The sequence below is a fragment of the Crinia signifera genome, chromosome 1 (genome assembly GCF_055691185.1).
Source record: "Crinia signifera chromosome 1, ASM5569118v1, whole genome shotgun sequence".
Lineage (NCBI taxonomy): Eukaryota > Metazoa > Chordata > Amphibia > Anura > Myobatrachidae > Crinia > Crinia signifera.
Window position 1 is genome coordinate 128,587,766 of NC_139217.1, and position 27,516 is coordinate 128,615,281.

Here is a 27,516-nt window from a genome sequence, read left to right on the forward strand (position 1 = left end):
CTGTTCGATCAATGTATGTCTGATATTGTTGTAAAGTTATGTCTCCTGTGAGTATTGGAATCAGGACATGTCTTTTATTATGTGGGTAAACTGTAGGTGACCCTGGTTTGAGGCCTTTATTCCCTCTGTTTGACATCTGTGGACTCCTCTGGAGTTAGGATGTAAGATAAGATCTGAGACCCCTCATAAACCATGGTCCAGAAGAGGAGGTTAGAAATTGTCCCCTTCCTTCAGATCTCTTATCAGTGAAGCCTGTCTGCTATACATCTCACTGGATAAGGAAGGAGGATCAATCACTTTGAAAACAGCAGACTGTAGAAGATACATTGCCAGGGACCTTCCACATTCCTTCAGCATGGAAAGAGTCAAATCCCAAGGGTGGGAGGGATGAGGGAGTTTGTAAGGTATAACTAAGCTACTTCTCTCTATGGTCAGTGTCACTACCTGGGGGTGTACGCGACCAGAGATTTCTTGTGGAGAACCCCCCCCACGTAAGGATTGGTACTTAAGTGTAAGATACGGTTCTGTCATTTTTCCCTTTTATTTTATTTCTGAAATTGCATTTAATCTTGTGTGTACTTTTAAAATCATTGTAATATCTTGTAAACATTTTTTAAAGCTCTGTAGTATTTCTAGGAATAAATGATACATATTCTCAGTCAGGGTTCTGTGTTCTTAAGACTCATTAGCCTCAGAAGAGAACGCTCCAGCGTGTTACCATTTGTATATTGTATTGTGCGGTCAGGTGCGAGCCAAGCCGCCCCTTGCACAGTTTCAAGCGCTAACATCAGGTTTTGGCTGGTGGCAGTGTACCTCAAGTAAAGGACCCAAGAGTCCAAAGTGAACCCCAGACACGGCCGGAGCTGCTCAGATTGACGCATTGGAGCAGGCGACCGGTGGGTCTGTGACAATAACCAAAAGGGTTATGATTTTATTATACCTGTTTATTTAAACCTTTATTTTGGATTATATATTCTTTAACATTGTTTTTATGGCATGCACATTTTTTATCTCATTCACTTCACTGAAAACCTTATTTATTGATATATACAGTCTAAAAGCACTTGAGCCATATATATTTAAATTGCATCAAGTACATCAAGCTGCTCTTAAAGTGCAAAAGATGCTCTCTTTTTATCCCATTATTGGTCTACTACCTAAAGATACCTTTATGAGCTTGAGACACCTCCTTTCCGATGTGAGTATGCAATAAAGATTTTGTAAACCCTCTACAATATATATATATTTCTTAACTATTTCATATATATATATAACTATTTCATATATATATATAAATATATATATATATATATATATATATATATATATATATACGCGACAAAATACTTGAACTATTAGAAGATCAAATATTTCATTTGGACACATAAAGGATCAGCTCCATATAGATTTTGTGGGCACTTTTTTACTCTGTAAATCCATCTGTTTTCTAGAGTGTTAGGTGACACGCATTACTCAGTGAGAATTGCAGTTCCTGTTGTATGCAGGGCATCTATCTTATTCCTTTTTTTGTTTAGAATTGATACGACCGGCATCGGCTGTATTTCGGGAAACGAGAATAGGCAAATTTACTAATCTGCCGTATTTCCTGGATTGGTATTTTCTGGTGATGTAGCAGGTCATATCCATTCATATTCGTATTTGAAAAAAAATACATGTGGGGGACCCCCCTATGGCTATAACCAGCCCCAGGCTCAATGAACCGGTCCTGGATTTAGAAATTCACGGGCCAAATCGTTGAGGTCCCCAGGATTTCTAAAACCAGCACCAGTCTTAAATGCCAGTTCTGGTTCTCAAACCCAGGGGACAAAATTTTTACAACCAGCACTGCAGTTCCCCTGGTCCAATGCATTATCCCCCTGACTTGTCAGTCAGTGTTGGGACCCTGGGGGAGTGGAGACCCCCCAGTAAAGGGGTCCCCCCCTTTAGGATACTCCCTGCCTGGGCTGAAGCCAGTGCCCAAGGGCGGTGGGCACCAGGCTGATGTTTTGTGTAAAACAGTAGATGAGAAACTATTGTGTTTTTGTGTAGTTTGTTGTGGAATTACAAGCCCCAGCAAGCCTGCCTCGCATGCATGAACTTGGAGAACCAAAAATCCCAGCATGCAAGGCATTAAGGGGCCCTCTGGTACTTGTAGTTGTAGTTCTACAGCCGTACAAATAGTGAAATAAAACACACACACACATTAGAGAAATAAAACTTAATACATACTACAATCATTCATACAATACAGTACTTACCTATGGATTCCAGCAATGGCCCGTTCTCTTCTCCAGTAGAAAGTGGGAACCTATGGAAGGAATTTATAATTAACGAGGCCTTCAAGGCAGATTGTGTCCTCTTCGATCCGTAATAGGCATCCCATGGGTTAAAAAAAGAAAGCACATATCATGGACCATCGAGAGGGAGAAGCTGTAATTGTTTGTTTACATTTGTGGCTCCTCCCCTAAACTGGGCGATTGGCCATCCCCCACCTAATTAGCAGCGTAACTCCCCCAAAGTGAACAGGTAATGAAAGCCTGAGTGTTGACAGGTACAGAAAGGGTTTCCTATGGATCTTACATGTATTACCCTGTATACAGAGGAATACTTTGCATGGATCTGGCAATAAATATTATAATCATCACTAAGACTAATACTCACGTATGACACCATTTTTTATTTATTATTTATTAACAGTTTCTTATATAGCGCATACATATTACGCAGCGCTTTACAGAGAATATTTGAACATTCACATCAGTCCCTGCCCCAGTGGAGCTTACAATCTATATTCCCTACCACATGTACATGCACACACAGACATTCTAGGGTTAATTTTGTTGGAAGCCAATTAACCTATCTGTATATTTTTGGATTGTGGGAGGAAACCGGAGTACCCGGAGTAAACCCACGCAAGCACGGGGAGAATATACAAACTCCGCACAGTTAGAGCCATGGTGGGGATCGAACCCATGACCTCAGCGCTGTGAGGCAGTAATGCTAACCATTACACCATCCGTGCTGCCCATGTGGGGACTCACTGCAACACCAAGTGTTTTACTTACTGTACATTACTACATTTGTGTATATAAACTGGACATGTTGTAGTACGTCGATATGTGCCGGCTTCCCCCCTCCGCTCATCTCTATATGCCACCCCGTGCTCTCTGGCCTTTGTTCTCTTGCTCCCAGCCTCCTTATAATTACAGGAAGAAGCATATAGGAGAGCGGCTGCACTCAGCTCCTCTGTGGCAGTGCTGCGTTTGTCATGGGCCCTTGACAGCTCATGCTACGAGCGAGTTTGTGTCCCCCCTGTCAAGGCCGCTGACAGGGGGGTGCCAGGGGTACAGCTGTCCTGGGCCCCGGCCTCTGGAGGGGTCCGGGCAGCTGCCCAAAGTGGCACGGCACCCCCCTCACACAATGCCACCTGGCACCGGCGGCAGGCATGCACAATACACAGTGCAGCCTGCAGAGTGCCAAGCCTAGGATACAGAGGGGCTTGGCAGCACTGTTCAGTGAGTGCTCCGTCCGAGACCCGACGCCTAGATGGAGAAGATGCTGCGATGCTGCGTTGCCGCCGCCACCGCAGGTAAGTAATAGTAATTGGCTGGGTGCCAGCACGCGAGGGGGGGGGGGTGTAAAATACACTGTACTGTATGATTTATGTGATGCCATCCTCAAATTTCTCAGTGTGGTTGCAGGCTACCCAGAGAACTGCCATGATGCCTATATTCTGAGTCACTCAGCCCTCTGGGACCGCTTCCAGGAGCACAACATGCCGGGGGGGTTGGCAACTTGGTAAGTACCTTTTTTGTTGTTGCCTCTATGTATAGTGTATTTATTAAATATTTACAATGGAAATAAATTGTTTAACTCCTGGGTAGTGGTGTGCAACTGTATTGAATACTGCTAGGAATCAACCTGAGGTAACTTATATTACAAATCTGATGTTACTACTGGCAACCAATGTGAATGGATGATTTAGCAACCTGTAATTTGCACCTGCTTCGGCTCGTCTATATTTCCAAATTAAAGTATTTTGCAATTAGCCAGTTACTGAGTGTTACCATTTTGTTGTTGGTGATATGTAAAATCTTAAACGTACTTTAAAACCATCAATGTTTTTTACCTTGCACATTTTTACAAATGAACACTGTGTTGTGTTGCCTGTAAGCAAATTTTATTACACATGTTACCTTACATTAAAAACTCCTTAATTTTTTTTTATTTTAAGGTGAATCTGGATATGGGTGTCTACCTTGGCTCATGAAACCTCTGCGTAACCCACAAGGCACAGCATGCACAACTATGCACACATTGCCAACCGCAATGTAGTGAAACGCACCTTTGGGGTGCTGAAAAGTCGGTTCAGGTGTTTGGACCGATCATCAGGTACACTGCTTTATCACCCAGCAAAAGTAGTGATGATCGTCCAGGCTTGCTGCATGTTACATAACATTGCCCTGGCCCAACCAAATTATATTGAGGATGGCATTGCAGCAGTCATGCAGGAAGCTGAAACTACACAACCTAGGGTAGTTAGGAGTAAGCGAAGGGGTGTGTGTTATGGCAGAATTTCTCAGGTAATTGGATGTAGTAATTGTAATAACAACAATGATATTTTTAAATGTAAGTTCACTACGTTTACACACAAATTACTTTTATTCTTTAATTTATCCAAATGTTTAGGGGAGTAATGCCCCCCCCCCCCCCAAAGAATAAAGAATTTCTGCCATAGCTGCTGTGTCTTTTTAATATTTTATTGAAGAACTGCAAAATACATACAGTGAAAGGAAAAAACTATGTGAAATGATCATCATGAATAAAGTTTCTGTAGATATAAGAACATGGAATTTTTGGTTTCTTTTAGCATTATTCAGTAATCCAATTGTTTAGAATTCATCCAATACAAATCACACAAGACATAACATTGGTTTTGTCAGAAGAAGATAAAGAACATGGGGCGACTGATCAAAAAGGGGGTACAAATTGGAGAAACATAAGATTATACCAGGATGTAAATTGAACAGCTTTTCTAAGTTGGTTTTTGGTGGGAGAGGGCAGCGACCGAACATGGGGTAACCATACTGCAAAGAATTTCTTTGCTTTTGTCTCTTTATTGAGGGACATCTCCAGCCAGTCCATTTGGAAGAGGTACGAGACTAAGAATGGTGCAATTGTCAGAGTATTCGTTGAAATCCATTGTGATAGGATAGTTTTACGGGCTGCGGACGCTAATTTAGCTAGACATATTCTCTGGCCCGCAGACTGCCTGATGGTGCTGGCAGTGGGGTATATATCCCCTGCTGTGACTTTTGATGCATACATGCTGGTAAGTAAGTTCATGTAATGGTACATCTAAAATGCAAGAATGGCTTCAGGTCCAAAAATATCCCCATAATGGCAAGTTCCATTGAAAAGCAATCCAGTTTTGGCCCAACCACCCACAATTACACAAAATTGAACTGTAAAAAAAAGACAGACACGTGTTAAGGTAAACAAACGTGGTTTGCTGTTTGAAAGTTGCAAGAAGTATGTTTGTATAGTCAAAGAATATTTCAATTTGAAATAGTACACTCAAAAAACACAAACAAAATGCACCTGCGAATGTGTTACAAAAAACATTATGGTTTCTTGCCCTGGGTCCGAGAACATCCCCCCTTTGCACAAGACCCAGGGGCTGGCTGGCTACTTTTAGTCTGGGGGGCAAACACTAGCAAGTGGCCCTGGATTTTCTTCTAGCGCACATATCCTTCTGTTCAGGGCCAGTGTTAGGGTGTTTGGTGCAACCCTGCAAACTATAAATTTGTGGCCACCCATACTTTACAAAGAGAGAGTGCTTGCCAACGTGTTCACTGAAAAAAAGGGTGTATAATGCCCGTAGTCGTAGTGCCTTTTATACACATAATGAGCCCAGTAGCAACAGTTCTATAACTAGATGCCATACACCGTAATGCCCCTAACACTATACGCCACACACTGTAATGTAATGCCCATTACGCCAAACACTGTAATGCCCATTACACTATACACCACACACCATAATATCCATTACACATTAAGCCACACATCGTACTGCACATTCCATATTATGCCACACACCATAATGCCCATTACACATAGTTATGCTGCTGACACCAACAATCTTTTTTAAGTTACAAATGATGCCCATCAGTAAGGCTAATTACTCTTTGAAAGGGGTTTCATGGCAAAAGATGACTGGTGCCACTTACACATAATGGCCCCTGTAGCACCGCTTACACACATAATGCCCTCTGAAGTGCCGCTTACACACATAATGCCCTCACTAGTGCTGCTTATATTCAAAATTCCCCTCTGAAGTGCCACTTACCAGGGGTTACAAGCTCATTGCCAGGGGTTTCTTGCTTGTTGTCAGGGGTTTCTTGCTCGTTGCTAGGGTAAATTACATGCTTACTGCCAGGGGGGATTTCATGTCTGTTGCCATGGTGGTTTATATGCTCACTTCCATGGAGGGGGTGGGGTGTTAATGCTCATTGCAATGGGGGGGGGGGGGATTACACCACTAAAGCACCTCCCTCCTTACAGAAGACCCCCCACAGCAAATGGACACAGCTTTTATATTATTGAACATGGACGTCTGCTGCCCGTAGAGAGGAGGGTGACAGGGTGGCCACTGAGGAGAGAGAGGGAGGACTAAATGAGAAGGGAGGACCGGGCTGCCAGGTCTCTCCAGTGGGGGACCAGACAGTGCACAGTGTGACCTGTGTCTGCCCTATTAAAGTACAACCCACACGCGCGTGAGAGCCAGTAGCTACCCCCTTACCTCTAAAGAACTGTGTGCAGAGCTGGGTCATGCAGCTGCCACAGGCAGGAGGGCACCACGCCGGGAAGCCGCTGAAACAAACAGCGCCGCTGGTATTTCAGATGCGCCGCTGCGCTGCCTGCTGTAAGGCAATCGGCGCATGCAGTCTGTGTCTGTGAGTCAATCAGGAGCCGCAGCTGCCTGGTTGGCTGCGGCACTGAAAATTCCAATTAGCTTGTAGTAGGCGGCACATTTGAAATAACAGCGGCACTGTTTGTAATATATCAGCAGCTTCCCAGCGTGGTGCCCTCCTCTCTGTGGCAGCATTATAGTCGGGCCGGCCCTACGCATACCGACAGCTGAAAGCCAAGGACAGATCCTTCCCGGCTGTCAGTTGATCGGTCCTTCTCGGCCACACACGGGCGGCCCTAAAGCTGCATAAATCTACTGACCTGGGGGGGCACATAGCACCCTGCCCCCCGGCCCAGCCCACCACTGACCAGACCCAAGGCCACCCCTGGTTCTCACACTCATACGTACGGGAGTAATTGTGGAGCTACTCATTGGTGTGCTTGACACACTGCTAATTGTGGAAGTTGGTGCGCCTAATAAATTGGGGTTTGGGTTGCTTATTTGGGTCTGCAGAGAGGCCAAAGCAGTAGTTTGTGCCGTTCTTGCTTGTGTCTGGGCATTAACACTTTCTGGGCATTAACACTTTCTGCCCTGGCTGATCTCCCCAAGGCGCATGTCCAGAGTGGCAGCCATTCTGATTTGTGTGCCTACACTTGCACACACACTGTTGCCCACTTTTCTAATTTGATGGGAGATATTTCTAAGGTATCCTTGCATGTTGCCCATTTGATGGCTTTGTGTCTACATAAAGTGGATTTGCTTCTGCTTGAAGCTATGTAAAGAGCTTGGGTGAGTGGGGTTTTTTGTAAACCCAGACGGCTGCCTGTGTAATTTCCTCCCCAGCTGGAAATGGATCTATTGATTCAAGAATAATCTCTGTATCTTCATCCAGCATTTGGACCGGCTCGGATGGTTGCAGCACCTGTCGCTGTGAATATTTTGCCATTGGTAAATATGGCAAAATAACTGTGGACTATGGCCCTTATTCAGATCTGATCACAGTACAAATTTGTTTGGAAAATGGGCAAAACCTTGTGCACTGCAGGTGGGGCAGATGTAACGTGCAGAGAGAGTTAGATTTGGGTGGGGTGTGTGGAAACTGAAATCTAAATTGCAGTGTAAAAATAATGCAGCTTCGGGAGACGGACCCACTTCGATCGCACGGCCCCCTTTGCACGTGTTTAGGCACAGCACTGGTGGTAGGGAGCACATCTCGGGCTCCTGAGTTTTTTAGAAAAAGGAAAAAAAAAAATAAGGGGGTTACTATTGTGTTGCATGATTTGTATAAGGAGTATATGGTGTGGTAAACTTAGGTTACCACATAAAAGGTGCTGACATATTGTCTACCAAGTTTCGGCTTTCAGTATTTTTTTATGACTGGAGTGCCGTCTCACCCCGCAAGTATCTTAGGACATCTGCGTCCTGCGGGTGCACCTTTGGAGTGCACCCGCCAATATATCTCCCTGCATTTTTCTTATGCCAGCCCCCTGCCTTTTCCAGGCATATATAATTAGTTTAAAGTATTTACACAAATAGAGACACACCCATGAGCAGATCACCCAAACAGAACACTGGTCACGCCACCCACATTATTAGGTGCTGGTCACAACCCCTATTATTGCACATAATAGGCCCTTGATCATTTTCAGCTCCAGGCCCATTTAGACCTTAATCTGGCTCTGAGCGTGGCGAGCGGACGCAGAATACCTGTAAAGTTATCCACATCCCCTCGCCACGCTTCGGGCACGGTGGCTCACTGCGCTCGCCACACTATTTAAAATCAACTCCACACGTAGTTGGATAGTGGGGGTATGAAATCACCCAAGGTTAACTATACAATTAAAAATCAGGTCTTTACAATGAAAAATCGCATTGCATTGCATTGCATGCCTTAAGTAGTGGCATGCAATGAAAAAATCGGGAGCCCAGATAATACATAAGTACCGATAATCCCCTTGGTGTTACTGACTCCATAGTTAAAATTTAAGACAAGTGATCTAGGGGGTATTTTAGTTCACTCCCCTGAAGCAATGTTTGGCGTCTGCGTATTTATGCACATGTGCAGATGCTTGGTGCGAGTGGGCACGGTGAACTGCTAGTTCGCTGTCCTGTTCGAACCTAGCATTGTGGGCAGGGGGGCATGGGCTGGTGGCAATGGGCTTTGCCCATGGGAACGCCCAGCATTCCCATGCTAATGCAACCGTGACGCAGATGCGGAGGGCAGCCAGCAGACATCAGCCTGTCTGCTTGATGTACAGGATGCAGGCAGATCTACTGTATGACACCACAGAGGTGTCATAGATCTGCGAGCGCTTGCAAAATCATTCGATGATTTTGTCCCTGCACCGAAGGCTGCAAATGGATGTTTTTGTGAAACATCCATTCGTATGCCTGCGGGTGATCGCTGCATGCTAGGGTCGGGCGGTGTTGGGTGGACTCGCAAAGCTGCGAAATATGCAGCTTTGAGAGTCAACCAGAATATGGTCCCTAGTTGAACAATGCACCTCCACTCTGCTGATCTGCATAATGCTGGACATGAAAGTCCCAGACACCCAACGCAGCCAGGGATCACTGTAACCCCCAGCAGCAGTGGTAGCAGCAGCGAGTGTGCAGCATCCCCTCCTCCTGCACATGCCCCATCCCCCGCCCTGGCACACACACTGAGGAGGAGGATTAGATGATGAGGAGATCTCCCGGCAGCACCGGATTGTTCGTCACAGGTTACAGTCCCTCATAATTATCATCATCCCAATACCTGCTACCCAGGGTCGGCACTCCATCCCCCCCGCAGTGAGTATACGCTATAGGGCAGCTCCTGGTGCTATGCCCGGTCCCCGGCAGCAGTGACCGTCTCCCCGGCAGTAGCAGCAGGACCACCCCCTCCTACTCCCTGACTGTCCTCTCTCTCTGGCCGGTGCTCCCTATTGTACTAGCCGGCACATGGTGTGGTATTGCCAGGCACTACCGAGGCCAGATGCGTTACATGCCCCCTCTGTGCTGGCCGGGCACACGGGCTACTGCCTCCCTGCTGGGCATGTTACGCCGCGGCAGCACCGTGCATCGGCCTCCTACATATTCTCCATACAGTCATTGCCAATGATTTACTAGTCTATGCATATTTTCCATTTGATAACTAGTTTGCACCGTATTATCAATTAATCTCCATAAGATGAAATATGCATACTTTTGTATCATTGTATATTGTATACATTGTGTATTGTATTAACACAATAATGTGATTTGCCTAATGTTCCTGTGCTGTTTATGGCTTCCATATATATATAATTTCTCCAGTTTCTGGCACTCAGTCTGAACTCTTGGGGGTAACCTGCTTCGGTGACCTCAAGAAGTTCAATCCTGTAGGAAAGTGGTATAGCAATACACAATATGATGAATACCATTGGCACTCGGAGTCTTGAAGAGTGGTGGAAACACTAGCTGGGGGTATTTACTAAGATGGGAATTAAGCTGTGTACACACGCACGGAGCAATATGATTACTGGTAATATATTGCTCAGCAATCATATTGCTCAGTGTTCCGTTTTCATCAGGGACAAGAGAGGGTCCCTGATGAAAATGACACACTGCCGGGAGAAGAGGCAGGGGAAGTCACTGGTTTGAGGAGCTTGTGACCAGCGACTAGCAACCATTAAGGGGCTGAAAACGGGAGCGTGCACACGGCGATTTTTCGCCGGTGCACACTCCAATCACTGCCAATATGGTCGCTCATTAATTCACCCGTGATTCTGTGTGGAGACCTGGAAAACGTGCACTGTTGGGGGTTCTAGAAGATAGTAGACAGGTTCTGATTGGTTGCCCATAGTCTAAGTCTAATTACCATCTTAGTAAATTTCCCGCCAGGTGTTTTTGAGATCTATTTCTCGGGGATAAAATCTTGACAAAGGGTGTTTTCAACACTAATGGGTTCCATTCCAACAATGGCATTTACTGTGTGGAGTTTGTACATTTTCCCCGTATTTGCATGGGTTTCCTCCGGGTACTCCGTTTTCCTCTCACAGTCCAAATAATATACTGGTAGGTTAATTGCACCCAACAAAATGAACCCTACAATGAATGTGTGTTTGTGTACATGTGGTAGGGAATTTAGATTGTAAGCTCCACTATGTTCAACTATTCTCTGTAAAGCGCTGCGGAATATGTGTGCCCTTATTTTGATTCATTCGGTTCTCTGTGCGTTCGCACGGAGGACCGATGTTTAGTGTCTGCGCAGGCGCGTTTCTGTGCATGTGCAGACACAGGGTGCGTGCACCCACAGTGAACTTTTGGTTCACCGGGTGCACGCACCCCACAGCCCGAGGGGGGGCCGCCGGGCCGCCCCATTAGCATATGGGAACACCCAGCATTCCATGGGCGTTTCCATGAGAACGCTGGGCGTTCCCAGGCTAATGAGGCGGTGACGCAGGGGGGGGGCGGACAGGGTGCACGCAGTTTAGAGTGACTATATAGGTCACTCTGAACTGCGTGCACGGGAGATATCATTTGATGGTCGTCGACCATCGAATGTGTTCTCCCTGTCTGCGAATGGATTATTATGTAAATCATCCATTCCCAGCCGTGCAGGGGGGTGGGGGTGGGGGGGGGGGGGCAGCACGGCAGCTCTGATGGATTTGCAAGGCTGCGAATTTTGCAGCCTTGCCAGTCAATCAAAAAAAAGGCCCAATGTGTGCGCTATATGAATAACTGGTAATGATAAATGTATGGTTGCTAGTTATACAGTATGTGTGATTCTTTCATGTTGCTGTTTCAACAGTACAGCTAAATCAATAGTGTTTTTTTAAAAACATATTACCATTGTACCTTTGTAAAAGTCTTGGTACTGTATTACAGGTTGCCATGGGTGTTTTCACCTCTTTTTTTTTAGCCGACATGTGTCGTTAGGCGGTATTCCATGCCCTACTATCCACTAAGGTAGGGTTCCTCAAACTATTTTGCTCTGAGACCCCATCAAACAATAAAAACAATGACAGGACCCCAGGCAAGTGACTGCAGAAGGTCATCACATCACAAGTGTAGTCAGCACATACATGGCAGCATTGTGAGGGCACACAATGATGGGAGGAGTCTAACATAACAGACAACTCAACAGATTTTTCAGTATCCTTGAATCACTGACTGAGCTTAGAAAAGACATCAGCCTGTTGGTCAGCAACATGGAGTCGCGACCCCATGCTGAGAAGGTCGGGACCCACAGCACTAGGGCATTGAGGGAGAATAAAATAGTACCAAGGCTGAAGCATGGCGAGCGCATCGGTGCACTGATACAGTGTCCATGTTGACATTTTTGGGGAAAAACCACGGAAAACCCCATGTTGACCTTTTGACTGTTGACCTTGCGCATGTCGATCTAATGCTTGTGTCGACCAAATGACCCTGTCGACCATATCCATGTCAACCTTCTGAGGTGTCGACCTTGATGCATGTCAAGGTCTGTCGACCCAATGTATGTCGAGCATCCTCTTGTTGACCGTATGACCCATACCCACAGTAGCCATAGACCTAAATCACCCAGCAGCTGCGGCTCATGTTCTAGCTTTCGCGTCTTTAATTGTAAGTTGTGGCTAATGTTGCACAAAAGAAGCTTGGTTGGGAAATACAGAATGTCCTTAACCTATAGCCTAAACCTAATCCTAATGTCATTTTGTAAAATGTCAGCATTTCCCTTTTCACACTGAGATTTCATTGACACAATGCAGGTGACAACATGTTAGCTGTAGCGCAGACAAAACAGAACACCTGAAGTTGCCTAAATATAGGGAGTTTTTTCATGTATTTTTGTGAGTGATTTAGTGGTTCTTTCTACATGGTACTACTTGTGTTTTTATGTAGTTTATGGTTCTGTGAACGATGTATGAATGTGCAAAGTGCGCACCTGTATTATCCCAACCTCTCTTGAAACCCTGCTGGTGTTCCTGATTGCACAAACCCCCTAGGTGAGTAACTGCTGCCGGGCAACGTTCAATAAATACCCAGATGGAAACTCGCCAGGTTATGCATCATTTCTGGAGTTCACATTAGCCTTCTATGATATGGAGAATGGAGTTGATTCTATTGTATTTATCTGTCCATTCATAGAAATACACAGACAGACTTATTTCTATGTGGTAAAAGTATTTGCTTCATACAATTTTCCATTTAACCATTCTTATTTTTTGTGCATGTTATAAAGCTTTATTTTTATTTTGTTGTTCTCCAGTATTTAGTAGAACACTTGCTACTGTGGATGCAGCTGATATGAGCTATGCATAGTACTATGCATAGGTACAGAATGTACAGAGAATAATATTTAGGCAGCACGGATGGTGTAATGGTTAGCATTACTGCCTCACAGCGCTGAGGTCATGGGTTCCATTCCCCCCATGGCCCTAACTGTGCATAGTTTGTATATTCTCCCCATGCTTGAGTGGGTTTCCTCTGGGTACTCTGATTTCCTCCCACAATCCAAAAATATACTGGTAGGTTGATTGCCTCCCAACAAAATTAACCCTAGAACGACTGTGTGTGTATGTGTGTGTACATGTGGGAGGGAATATAGATTGTAAACTCCACTGGGGCAGGGACTGGTGTGAATGTTCAAATATTCTCTGTAAAGTGCTGTGGAATATGTGTGCTCTGTATAAAGGGTATGGGTCATTAGGTCGACCGCTAAAGGTCGACAGGGTTAGAAGTTTGACACAAGCATTAGGTTAACTGTGAGAAGGTTGACATGAGGTTTTCACAGGTTTTAGACCTGGATGTCGACATAGTCGACATGGACAACATCAAAGTATATTGGCTCTGCAGACTGTTCTATTCTCCCTCCACGCCCTAGTGAATGGTAGGGCATGAAATACCGCCCGTCAGTTCAAGTTGGCTCAAACGTGAAAAACATGTTGACCTTGCTGTTGTCGCCCTAATATCCTCAATAGTAGCGGTGTGGAAGAGGGGTGTAATTCACTGATGTGAATGCAGGTGTGGAAAAGTCCCAAAAGATGGGCGACTGGTCCGGACCCAATAGCCGTAGAAGCGATAAGCGTGCTGAGGTGGTGCAGTATTCGGGGGCTCCCAGGACTGTTTTTACGCATTTTACTGTAACAAGGTACAGCTTTATATAGTTATGCTTTTGGCAACTTCTCCACTGGTCCAGTTCTCCGTTATTTTCACTGCTTGATACATCAACCCCTGTGTTTCTCTTCATCAAACAGAACATTCACACACCAACCATCTACTCTCAGGAGCCCTTTGCCACCTAGGGAGAAAAGTCATTTGTGTTCAACATCAATTAGCCATGTATAAACTGTGACTGCTGAAGTCGTTAATACTGTGCCACTAATTATAGCAACAATAATAAGTAGAAGTCCTGTGAGCTGTTCCTGAAATATACAATAGCAGTAACCCATTGATACTGTATACTATACTTGTTTTTGGGAATACTTTGTGTTATAAAATTTTCTGGATAACACAGTTACAGATAATATGCTGAATGTCAGAATTGCTATTTAATTTAGATTGTGTGTTTTGTGCTTGCAGTGCACCGCAATGCCGCCTCATTGGAGATGGTTCTATCTGGCTACATTGCTCTTTGCTTTGGCAGCTGCAGATGTCACTGTCAAGGTAGACAATGAAGAGGAGGATGACGATGATGATAATTTGGAAAACACAGAAGAAGCCCAAAGTGAAGACCAAAAAGATTATTTAGGGGTAAGTTTGTTTTTTATGTGTTTTTTATATATATATATAGCTGTAGTCACTACTGTCATATTTTCAAACATGCTGCATCATTTCTACTATAGATCCACAGGTTGCCTGACAAACATGAACTGTTGGTAGATCTTGAGGACAGGTTTGGCCACCGCTGCACTAATGGTAAAGGCAGTGTCACAAAATGAGTACTGTGCATTTACAAAGTCTATGGAGCAGGTTAGTGGTTGAGGTGGTGACATTCTTAGGGTTGACTGTAAAGAATGGTTAAAATGTTGACGACATAAATATCAACATGGACAGAATGTTAAGTATGAAGTATGAAATGTTGAAATTTCCAAAAGGCTTAGGGTTACTGTTAGGGTTAGCACTAGGCGTAGATTGACATTAAAATCATTGCTAATGCTGCTTTCCCACTGCAGACCCGTTTAAGTACTGGTATTTCTAAACGGTATTTAAAACGGTATTAGCATTCCCACTGCAGCAGATTACCGTTTTAAATACAGTTTAAGTGCTATTCCCATCGCAGTGAACCGTTTAAAAAAGAGTGCCTGTCTTTCATAACCCCCCCCCCCCCCCCCTGGCACCTCTACTGGACCCACCCTCCCTCCCCTGGTACTTGCCCTGCACCCCCCCTCCCTCCCCTGGTACCTGCCCTGCACCCCCCTCCCTCCCCTGGTATCTACCCTGCACCCACCCCCTCCCCTGGCACTTACCTGCGTGGGGAATCCGGGCAGCGGGGTCCGGCATCATGGCATGGGCACAGCACTTCAGGTCCCTCCCTGTGGCTGGTGATGGATGCAGGGCAGCGGGGTGGGGTCCATTTGGGATCCGGGCAGTACCTGGGGCTGATGGTAACTAGTAGTTCCCACTATGCGCATGTGTATTGAGCGGCTCATTTATATGCACGGCGCTCAATACACATGCGCATAGTGGGAACTACTAGTTACCATCAGCCCCAGGGACTGCCCGGATCCCAAATGGACCCCACCCCGCTGCCCTGCATCCATCACCAGCCACAGGGAGGGACCTGAAGTGCTGTGCCCATGCCATGATGCCGGACCCCGCTGCCCGGATTCCCCACGCAGGTAAGTGCCAGGGGAGGGGGTGGGTGCGGTGCAGGTACCCTTCCAGGAAAGGTACCAGGGGAGGGGGAATTAGTATGGGATTTTTAAATACCGTTTAAGAGGCATTCCCACTGCCTTAAAAACGGTATTTAAACTTTAAGCTTTTAAAACGGGTTGAAATACCGGTTAACTTTAACCGGTATTTTAACTCTGGTGCTTTCCCACTGCAGCCTTTAACGGTAAATTGTGGGGGGGAAAACGGCAATATACCGTTTAAGAGCTGCAGTGGGAAAGGGGCATAAATGTCAACATGGTTAATGTCAACATTATGAACCAATCACTGTTATCAAACCTAGTGATTGGATCACATCTTCTCCCCAGCTCCAGTATTTAGCCATCTGTTAACCTGTTTCTTTTCCTTACACGTAATGCCAGTATTCATAATAATGAATTGAATACAAACCTGGGGAATCGTAATGGGAACTTTTTGATATTTCCCCAAAAAGATACTTTGTGTAATATTTTTGAAAAAATTCAAAGGCCTTGATAAATGCAAAATCCTCTATTATCCTAGATATTATCATAGGTGTGCGCAGCCCATTATATTAGGTGGTGCATAATTGGAGGCACGTGTCTCTACGACCACCTACTGGGCATGTCTATAACGCCTACTGGGTGTGTCTGTTGCCGCCTTCTGGGCATCAGTGCAAACTATCCAGCAGCAGCGTGAGGAGAGCTGGGCCACCTGGCAGGGATGCGGTGGTGAGAGTAGGGGGGGGGAGCCGGGACACCCGGCACAGATCCAACAGCAATGAGAGGAGACACGTGACCAGCGGCCCCAATGAGGGGTAAGGAGGGGATCAGCAGCACACACTGTCCACAGTGCTGCCTCTTGTAAGTCCAGTAGGCTGGCCACTTTCCCCTACTTCCTACTGCACAGGGCTGCAACTGAATAGTGAAAAAGCACTCTTGGATCAATGGTGAAGAAGTGCCGTATGCCATACCACCATATACCAGCCCATTCCAACCACTGCATATATCCACAAATATATATATATATCTCTATCCCTCTGCCACCAATATAGTATAACAGAGACAGTCTGTACTTGGAGGAGCCTTGAGCTTTATGTACTTTAGAACAGTCATAAACATGTTTTGTTCATTCCTGCCCTGAGTCTACACATCCTGCAACTGATCATGCTTTAAATCCAGTATAACTGGCTGCAGAACTAATAAACGTACTCATTTTACTTGAACTTGGGGACCGCAGCCGCCCCGACATGCTGGTGGATTGTTGACCTACCATGCAAATCGATTAATGAGCCAGAGAGTCTAGGATGAGGATATTCCCAATGTATTATTGTCCTACACACATCTCCAGTCGTAGTTGCGCCCTACTTTAAGCAGGTTTGGTAGGGCTCGGGAAACATATGGGGCATACACACGTGGTGATTTCAGCCCCATTTCTAAGCCATCTGACTAGATGGCTTAGAAATGGAGCACTGATTGCTCCGTGTGTATGCCCTGCAGTTCTGGCGATCCCCAATCCTGCGCATCACTATGGCCTGCAGGGAGAAACAGTGCTGGCACTGGCTTACCTGCGAGCTCACGGGGCTTTCTACACACTGCATCGTGAGGTGCTGTGTGATGAGCAATTGTGTTTGTGAACTTGTCATGATAAAACAATGTTATATTTACTATAACTGTATTCTATAGCACCAGGAATAGATGCTACTAGTGAGGGATAACTGTTTGTTCTTGATTTTTGCATTGTGCCCCCCCCCCACCCCCCAAATCCACTACTATGTTGTCCCCCCTACATCTCTATTTTAATGCCCCCTATATCCAAATATTGTGCAGTCCTCCCTTCTTCCATTACTATGGCACCTGTGTGCATTATTATGTTGTTTCCCCTCTGTGTCCATTATTATGCCCCCATGTCTTTTATTATGTTGCACCCCGAGTCCATTATTATGTTGTCTCTAAATACGCCCCCCCCCCCCTGTTCATTATAATGTTGTCTCCCTTCTGTGTCTATTATTATTATTATTATGATGTCCCTCCTTTTTGTCTATTATTATGTTGCCCTCCTGGTTTCCAATATTATGCCCATTTGTCCCCTTTCTGTGTACATTAAAATATGTCCTTTTTTTGTGTCCATTAATATAAGTCCACCCCCACTGTATCCATTTTTACTCTTGCACATTCGTATGTCCCCACTGTATCCATTACTAAGTACCCACCCTGAAAATAACTCATCTTCTGGCTCCTCCAGGCATACACCATCCACAATAGTCAGGAATGTCAGGTGCTGCCAGCAAAAGGCAGCACTCCAGGAGAATCCGCAAAGATCTGCTGGCACCTCCCATCTTCAATCCACCCCATGCCCCTGGTTATCGGCAGCAGTCACAACTGGCACCCATGCAGAGCCCTGTGCAATAGTGCCTATGTGTTGTCACTCGTCGCAACGTCACATGGCAAAAGGGAGGCTCACTATGCAAATTGGCAGCACATGGAGGGCAGCCTTCCACTACGCTGCCCTTTTTTTACATGAAAACTGGCCACATGTGCGTAGGTTGTTTGTTGGAGGTGCGGCTGGAGGACGGCCACTGGTGGTGACAGGAAAATATTGTTTCCTGTCTCCAGTGGATTTTCCTTGGTGATGATGGGCCTATTTTCATGGGAGGGCCTGGAGCTGCAGCTCCACCCGGCCCATTGTTACTCTGGCCCTGTGTTTGTGTGAAATGGCAAACTAGGGTTAAGTATCCCAGGTCTATGACCCTGGTCAAGACCAGGGTTATTCCGAGGTCTAAGATGGACACAATACCTGTGTAAAAAGGTGCTCATTATTCATAAATGATTATGAGCTTGTAACATCCACTTCTAATGACTCGCACAGCTTTGCAGGGCAGTCACGGGTGACAACCCTGGAGTTACCCTGGTACAATTTGTGGGGTGACGGGTTGAGCAGCTGTAAAATGAGTTGAAACTGTGTTTATTAACCTAGTTGGGACTTGAGAATTAGGACTTATGCTGTGTACACACGGTCCGATTTCCTTTCCGATGTTGACGATATAGTCAACATCGGATCGGCATCGGATCAACATCGGATGCAGATCGCAAGGGTTTTAACCCTTGCGATCCCGATCCGATCCCGATGCGCGTTCACGTATCGGAAGCCAGAAAGTCTTGGCTGCCTTGTCTATATAGTGCAGATCTGCACTATATAGTCAAGATAGGATGCAAATCGGATGTGCCTTAAGATCCTATCCACGATCCTATCTGATCAGATCGTGGATAGGATCTTAAGGCACATCTAACGTGTGTACACACCATTAAAGGGGTGTAACATGTTATGTTTATAGCTGAACAACTGCAACAACTGCTACACCTAAAGTGATTTAAAAACATCCCTTCCTATAAACCTTAAATACTTTATGTGAATCAGGCTACAAAGGACTGCTGATCAATCGAAATCAAATCAAAATCGAATAGAAATTGAACAGTGTTAACTGCCTTCAATCTAGATTCGATCCGGATCCACGGCACCGGGACTGAAAGCAGAAATAGTATCGCCTGGCAAGTCTATTCTGCTTCAATCTGGAAGAGCGAAGGCAGTTACATGCTGCTCGATGCAGCATCCCCCCCTCTCGCCTGCCGCCTTCCCACCCTCCTGTTCAATTCCAGCAAGCCGCCAAGACTCAGCGGCCATCAATATCGATCCCGCTGGGATCGAACCGTGTGTACTGCCCTAAAGGGGTGTGAATAGTAAACAAGCAACATTTTCCTGACAGATAAAATATAATACTAATTGAATCTCCCTCCAAAACATTCATATGAACTTGACAAAAAATGTTTTATTCAAATTAGGTTGTATACAAGACGCCCGTCCCGAGCGGTGATGTGTTTTTTGCGGAGTCATTTGATGATGGAACATTGGATGGGTAAGTAAATTGCTATTAGTTTTTTTTTTTTCTTGTTTACTCTGGTATAAGACTAATACTTCCTAACTATGGAGATCACTTATGAATTGCAAACAATACGTACCATAAAACGCCTCATTAATACCCCTATCAGACAGAAAACAAAACCCAGTGTTAATGGCGATTAAATATGACCAGAGAGACAATAAGTGAAAAGCGCTGGTTACGTAATAAGTCCGCAACCAACATACCCTTTATACCTAACTACGTGCGAACAAAGCGTAGCGCAGCGTAGCGTACCTTTTATTGTATTATGTATACCAAGAACCAATACCTTAATCAGAGATTCCTTCGCAGTACTTTGTCTCTAATCTGCGAATATACCTTAAAGGACAGTGTCCGTAATATACCTTATCGCGATTATGCGAATAAACAGACACGACCACTGTATAGAAATAAGGAGATAAGAACTCCGTAAAAAGGTTGTATTTAAGTCCCTAATGGACAAAAGGGGGTTACAGAAATAAGAATAAACAGGTATAACAAGTGATACAATATACTAACAATGAATACTAAACAGACTCTGCTAGGGGGAAAGAAAACAGATACAAGACACAATCAGCCAATCAATACAATAAGAATAAATACCGTTAATGCAACCGTTACCGTTCTCATCAAATATGCGAAGCGCAGTCCGGTCAGAGCTCACTATCGTTCAGGGATGAACTATAGTCCGGTGGTAAGTCAGGGAAAGGTAGATGTGCCGAAGAGACTTTGGCTGCTCTGGGTCGCTTATCTTATAGGGTCAGAAAGGGGAGGTCAAAGGCCGTTCTCATTGGTCAGAGGTCGTATGTCAGGTCAGCTGTGATTGGGGGGTAAGATGATACACCTGGTTTGGCTAGGTCCAGGGGAGTGAACTTTAAGAGTCCTTTGTCTGATGGTTTCGGCGTCAGCAGTGATAAGAACCGGTTTCATCTAGATTCCTTTGTTACATACTTTCAACAGAAACTGTCCCTGGAATATGGATTATGTCCATAACTATCGAGCCGTGTATATTGCGAAATATTCGCAATGACCGGAATACTACGCATAAGAAACGGAACGGAACGGTACTAAACATGATACAGACAGATGTATGCAGGGCTAACTAAGCTATGTGTGGCGTTCTAAACCTTTAACTACATTTTACTTAGTGTCAGTATGTATTTATGAATTTATGTGTGATAGTATGGCTACTCTTCTGGTCCACTTTGTCACACATACTCGGGTATGGAAACTTTATTTGCGCAACTCTGCGAACCAAAATGGCGGCCATACTATCCTAAAATGGCGTGTGTGTAACTCGACTTCCATAGTCCACCCTTTAACAGTAAATATAAAACTGTTACAATACAAAACATTTCACACGATAATACAGAAATTCATAATCCTAACAAAGAAATTGGGATCCATGAATTAAACATATAAGGGGAGTAAACCATCTGCTCTTGGCCGATCCGGGATCACGGATAAACGATGGGCCGCATTTATCGAACAATCTACTCAGGGTCACGAAGGATAATGTACAATTTTGGGATAAAAATAAAAACAAGGGTGGTTACAACATACACACGTTCACAAATATGGTTTCTTTAAAGGGAGGTGGTTTCGATTCTAGGGTCATATACCAAACCCTGGTCTTCCTCTGTATCTCTCGTTCTTACACTCATGATTTCGGTACGTTTTGTCTTTCCCCGGGTCACCACCTTTAAACATTTGAACAATAGCACAAAGACTATGATGGCACCACCGATACAGAGAAGAAGTTTTCCTATGCTAGCTATGATCCCTTGCGCCCATTCTCCTAAACCAGAGAACCAGTGCATTGGATTCAACCAGGAGGTCCATTCACTAACTTTGTTACCTATTTCTGCCAGGCTGATATTATGTTCCCTTCTAAATTCCCATTTAAGCTGAAGAATCTCATCCATCCGATGATCGATGATTTCTTCTGGGTCTTCAGTATTGTTGGTGATATATGTACAACATTTCACCCCAAACTGTGTAGAGAGGGTGACACAATATCCTCCTGTCATAGCTGTCAGATAGTTCAGCACCATCCGATGTTGGACTAGCTCTCTTTTATATGCTTGCAACTCCTTCCCAGTGTATCTAAAGGTGTCATCATAAATCTCAGTGATGTTATCTACCAAGCTGGCTAATGCTTGTATATATTTAAAATTTATGACTCCTCTGGCGGTATGGGTGATATCTAATGCAATGAGAAGTTGGATACCGAATGACTCGTGTATCATTTCAGAAGCTAGGGGTTCTTTCCTGATTGTTAAATCCCTTTTATGGATTTGATCATAATGGGTATGAGTGTAAGGAGGAGGTATGCCTCTGTGTATGCTCACCATCTCATCATGGGTGAGGGTCATCACTTCAGGTAACACTCTACCTAGGTAACAAATTCCAACGTAGTTCATGGAGAGCCATTTGTACGCCCTTCTACCACAAATATAATAAACATCGTGAGGGAGAAAATAAGGGACAGAGTATTTCATGATCTTGTCACACATTATCCATAAGAACATTCCCGTCCCCTGCTCCCTGACTTGTTCCTCACAAGTTTCTGGCTGTAGGGTCATATTACAGTAGCCGGCTGATACTCTGCCGGCCATCATTTTACTTTTCTTCACCGTGTAGACATATTTATAGTGTCTCCCACTGGTTCGGATTTTTAACAACAATTCTTTATCAATAGGCTCTCCATCTGGACGCTGGGAGTAAGTTATTGTCTGGTTATGCCATGTCACTTCCCAAGTACCAATCGCTCTGGAACTCGAGAAGTTCATACATACCAGGGATTTATCCACTTGGTATGGGTGTAATCTAAGACTAGGGGACCTGGTATACAGGTATCTCTTATCCAATGGCCTCCCCTTATTTAATACGCTTATCTCTGAAATATTAAGCGGGTATGGGACTAGGCCTACACTACTCCTTTTATGTAACACTTGTGAACACACCCAGCATTCTGTTTGGTTTAAGACCTTACCCACTAGTGAGTGGTAATCACTCAAAGGATGTCGGCCTGTAGTTGCCTTACTTGTCGACTGACATCGCTGGATGCATTCTTCTTCCATTTTAGGTTGACAATATCTATAGACACAGTACTCACCAGACAATAACTCATCACATAGCCCTTGAACTACGTTTCCCTCATACCTTTTACCTTCTCCTGTCATGGGCAAAGTGTCAAGCTGGTTTAGGGATTCTACCTCACCCATATCTGGGTCCATTATTACACTGTCAGAACTCCGCTCCGATCGCTCTAGAATGTGGCAGCCACCGAGTATCTTTGGATGAAGAAATGAACACAGAAAGAAAACAAAGACATATATGCATAACTGTGAACCTGTTGCTTGGAGTCCTTCCATCATCTCTACCAGGGGACTTTTATTTTGCTCTGCTCTTAGACCTTTGTTCGCTCAGGTTGCTCGACCTTGGCTGCTTCTCAGTGTTCCCGAAACAATGCTTCTAGCGACGTTTCTTCTCTTTCGCTCTCTGCACACTGGGACTCTGGGTTACTGGCTTTCTTGCAGTGGGACGAATGTATCCAAGTCTCTCTCTCTGCGACTTTAATTGATGTAGTGCTGGTCAACAAAACTTGGTACGGTCCTTCCCAACGGTCTATCAAACAACCTGAGCGTAAAAAAATTCGGATCATAAAAAAGTCTCCTGGTTTAAGATTATGACAATTCTCGGTAGGCATATCAGGGTTCAGTAAATTCAGCTGCTTTTGTTGCTCCCGTAGCTGTTTGTTTAGCTTTAGGATATACTGTACAGTTAGCTCATTGTTACATTTGAGATCATCCTGTGGGTCTATCATGATGTGTGGCTGCCGACCAAACAATATCTCGAAGGGGGACAAGTTGAGCGGAGTCCTGGGAGTGGTCCTAATGCTATACAGCACAATAGGCAATGCCTCTGGCCATAACAACCCTGTTTCAGCCATAACTTTACCCAATTTGTTCTTAATAGTACCATTCATTCTCTCAACTTTGGCGCTCGCCTGGGGACGATATGGAGTATGAAGTTTACTATTAATCCCCAGGAGTTTACACATGATTTGGAAGACCTCTCCTGTGAAATGAGTGCCTCTGTCACTCTCAATGACCTTTGGGATACCATATCTACAGACAAACTCCTGACATATTTTCTTTGCTGTAAAGGTAGCAGTGTTGGATGCAGCGGGGAAAGCCTCCACCCAGCTGGAAAACATGTCAACACAAACTAACACATATTTCAAATTTCTACAGGGTGGTAACTGTATGAAGTCGATTTGTATTACCTGGAAAGGGCCTTCTGTAGGAGGGATGTGGGATGGCTCTGTTGGGATGGCTTTTCCAACGTTCTTCCTCAAACAGGTGAGGCATGACATTGCCACTCTACCTGCTTGAGAAGCGAACCCTGGTGCACACCAGTAGGCCTTTACCAGCTTGCACATACCTTCCTTCCCAAGATGTGTCAGCCCATGGGCCGCCTCGGCTAGACTAGGAAGGTATGCCCTGGGGGCCACTGGTTTCCCGTGTCCATCTCTCCAAAGTCCGGTAGACTCTTGGCCACATCCCTTCGACTTCCATACTGCTCTTTCCTGTGGGGAACACAAATTCTGCATGTCTATCAGTTTGGATGTGGATACCATGTTCAGTGTACAAAGGTTGGTAGGATGGGTGAAAATATTTACAGGGCATGCGGCCCTTTTCGCTGCCTCATCAGCGCGGCTGTTACCAAGTGACACCGGGTCCTTCTCTGATGTGTGAGCTTTGCACTTGATAACAGCCACTCTGTCTGGAAGCTGAATAGCTCCCAGAAGTCTCCTAATGTATGTCGCATGCGCCACTGGTGTGCCAGCCGCCGTCATGAAATTTCGGAGGCGCCATAGGGCTCCAAAATCATGCACTACTCCGAAAGCATATCTGGAGTCGGTATATATGTTAACTGCTTTTCCCTGGGCCAGTTCACATGCTCTGGTCAGTGCCACCAGTTCCGCTACTTGTGCTGAGTGAGGTGGTCCCAAGGGTTCAGCTTCCACAATACCTTCTCCATCTACTACCGCGTAGCCTGTGCACAGCTCTCCCGTGTCCGTCTGTCTATGACAGCTACCATCTGTGAATAAGGTTATGTCTACCTCACTTAATGGGCTGTCGCTTATGTCAGGACGTGCTGTGAAGGTCTGATTCAGATAGGTCATGCAATCATGTTTGTCCTCACTCTCACTAAACTCTGCTTTACCATATTCAGCAACATTCCCATCACCCTCCACCCTTTGTGCCTTGGAGGGCACATGAGGAAGGAATGTGGCTGGGTTTAGTGTGTTGCATCTTTTGATGGTAATATTTACTGGGGCCATCAGCGCCAGTTCCCACTTAGTGAACCGTGCTGAGGACACATGACGTGTTTGGGCAGAATTTAGGAGGGCAGAGACAGCATGGGGAGCATGAACAGTTAAATCGTGTCCCAACACTACGTCCTCACTCTTACTTACTAGTTGTGCTATTGCAGCCACACTTCGTAAGCAAGTTGGGAGTGAGCGTGCTACTGTGTCCAGCTGGCCACTGTAGTACGCTATTGGTCGGTTGGCATCACCATGTTTTTGTACAAGTACTCCTGCCCGCACACCCACCTGATTCAGTTCCGTACAGTTCAAAGGGTTTCCCATAATCTGGCATTCCCAGTGCTGGGGCCTTTGTTAGGCTCACCTTTAGTTCCTCGAAAGCCAGCTCAGATTCCTCAGTATGAGAGACCCGATCTGGCTTAGTTGAGGAAACCATCTCTTGTAGTGGTAATGCCAGAATAGAGAATCCTGGGATCCAATTGCGACAGTATCCACACATGCCTAGGAACGTACGGATCTGATGCTGGGTCTGTGGCAGTACCATGTTCTGAATCGCTTGGATTCTGTCGTCGGTGAGGTGTCTCAGCCCTTGGGTAAGGCAGTGGCCCAGATACTTAACCCTGGTCTGGCATAATTGCAGCTTATCCTTTGATACTTTATGTCCTGTCTCTGAGAGATGCATCAGCAGCTGTCTAGTGTCATCCACTGATGACTCCAGTGACTCAGAACACAGCAACAAGTCATCGACATATTGTATCAGTATCGAACCACTCATGGGTTGAAAGGATTGTAAACAATCATGCAAGGCCTGGGAGAAGATGCTGGGGCTGTCTATGAATCCTTGGGGGAGTCGAGTCCAGGTATACTGTACTCCTCTGTAAGTAAAGGCGAACAGATACTGGCTGTCAGGGTGCAAAGGGACGGAGAAGAACGCTGAACACAAATCAATGACTGTGAAATGAGTACAGTGAGGTGGGATTTGCATTAGGATGACAGCTGGGTTTGGCACTACGGGGAATTGGCTCTCAACTACTTTGTTTACCCCTCTTAAATCCTGCACTAGTCTGTAGCCCCTCCCCCCGCTCTTTTTCACAGGAAAGATGGGACTATTGGCCGTGCTGGAAGTTCTAACTAGGATTTCCTGTTGGAGCAATCGTTGGATCACTGGGAATACTCCTAGCTCAACTTCAGGTTTTAAAGGGTACTGTGGTATTTTTGGGGCTATCCTGCCTTCTTTTAAGCGGATTTCTACTGGAGCTACATTTGCCATTAGCCCAGCGTCCTGTCCATCTTTAGTCCAAAGGGAACTCGGTATTTGTGCTGTAATTTCAGCTACCATAGATGGATTTGATTCTACAACAGTGGAATACAACATTAGCCTCTGAGGACTGTCCAGCATATCTTGCACTTCTTGTGTAAGATTTCTAGGAGTGTCCAGAAATACCCCACCGGGGGTGCAATAGATGACACATCCCATTTTGCATAGTAAATCTCTACCCAGGAGGTTAGTCGGGGCCGCTGCAGCCAACAGGAAAGAATGTTTGGTATGCAAAGGCCCGATTGTAACCTCCGCTGGTTTCGTCAGTGGGTAATGTTGTATTTTTCCTGTTACCCCAATTGCTGCTACTGATTTGTCAGTGAAACCCAAGTGAAGAGGAGTGTTGAGAACAGATCTGGCCGCCCCTGTATCAACCAAAAAGGTTTGCCTTACTCCAGCTATATCAACCTTCACCTGAGGTTCCTCTCTAAGGTGTTGAGTTAATCTAACTGGCTGTAGGATACAGGTATGACCTGTTTCCTATTGTCTGACCTGGGTTGCCCTTAGCACAGTGTCAGCCATCAGATGGGGAGGAGGCATGTTGCGTGACCTGTCTGTCTCCTCCCATTGTCTAGGGGCTGGGTATCTCCGTGTCTCACCTTTGTGAGATTCCCATTCTCGCTTATGTGTCTGATAATTCCTGGGGTTTCCTAACCTACAATGAGCTGAGTAGTGACCTTCCCCATTGCAGTTGTAACAGATAATTGGTTTTCTACCTGTGTCCCTGGTGTTTCGTTGGTTTGCAGTTTTGTTTGGGGCATTAGTAAGGGCTTGGATGCTAACCATCATCAGTTTGTCCGTTTGCAGTTCCCTGTGCTTCTTAATGTTGCGGTCGTGGTCCACAGCAGATTCCCGTAGGGCATCCACTGTCATTCCACGCCAATTTGGGAAAGAAGTTTGGACTCTGGCTCTCAGGTTTTCCCTAAGCCCTTCCACCAGCACAGAGACAATCATCTCCATCAGGTGGGGATCGTCCTTAGGCTCGGAGACACCAGTGTACTTTGATACCTCCAGTAAGGCCTTTGTAAAATAATCCGCAGCAGTTTCGCCATCTTTCTGTTTGATGGTGAAAATCTTGCTATATTCCACTGCCGCAGGAAAATATACTCCCAATTGTAAGTTGATTAGGCGTATATTTTCCTGGTTGATCTCATCATTTATCTCCTTGTCCACTTTCAGTCCACTATCCTGAATGAATTTTGGGATGTCTA

The 27,516-nt window shown here is 45.3% G+C and overlaps 1 protein-coding gene across 1 annotated transcript in view; it reads left to right on the plus strand.

The window, feature by feature from the left end:
- Positions 1-9,440: 9,440 nt before the first annotated feature.
- The window catches only part of CLGN (calmegin), a 63,594-nt gene continuing 45,518 nt past the window's right edge, over positions 9,441-27,516 (plus strand). Inside the window, exons 1-3 of the mRNA XM_083173361.1 lie at positions 9,441-9,706; positions 14,444-14,614; positions 19,552-19,625. Of these exons, the coding sequence (XP_083029487.1) occupies positions 14,453-14,614; positions 19,552-19,625 (236 nt within the window). The 5' untranslated portion in view covers positions 9,441-9,706; positions 14,444-14,452. The remainder of the gene's footprint in view (positions 9,707-14,443; positions 14,615-19,551; positions 19,626-27,516) is intronic.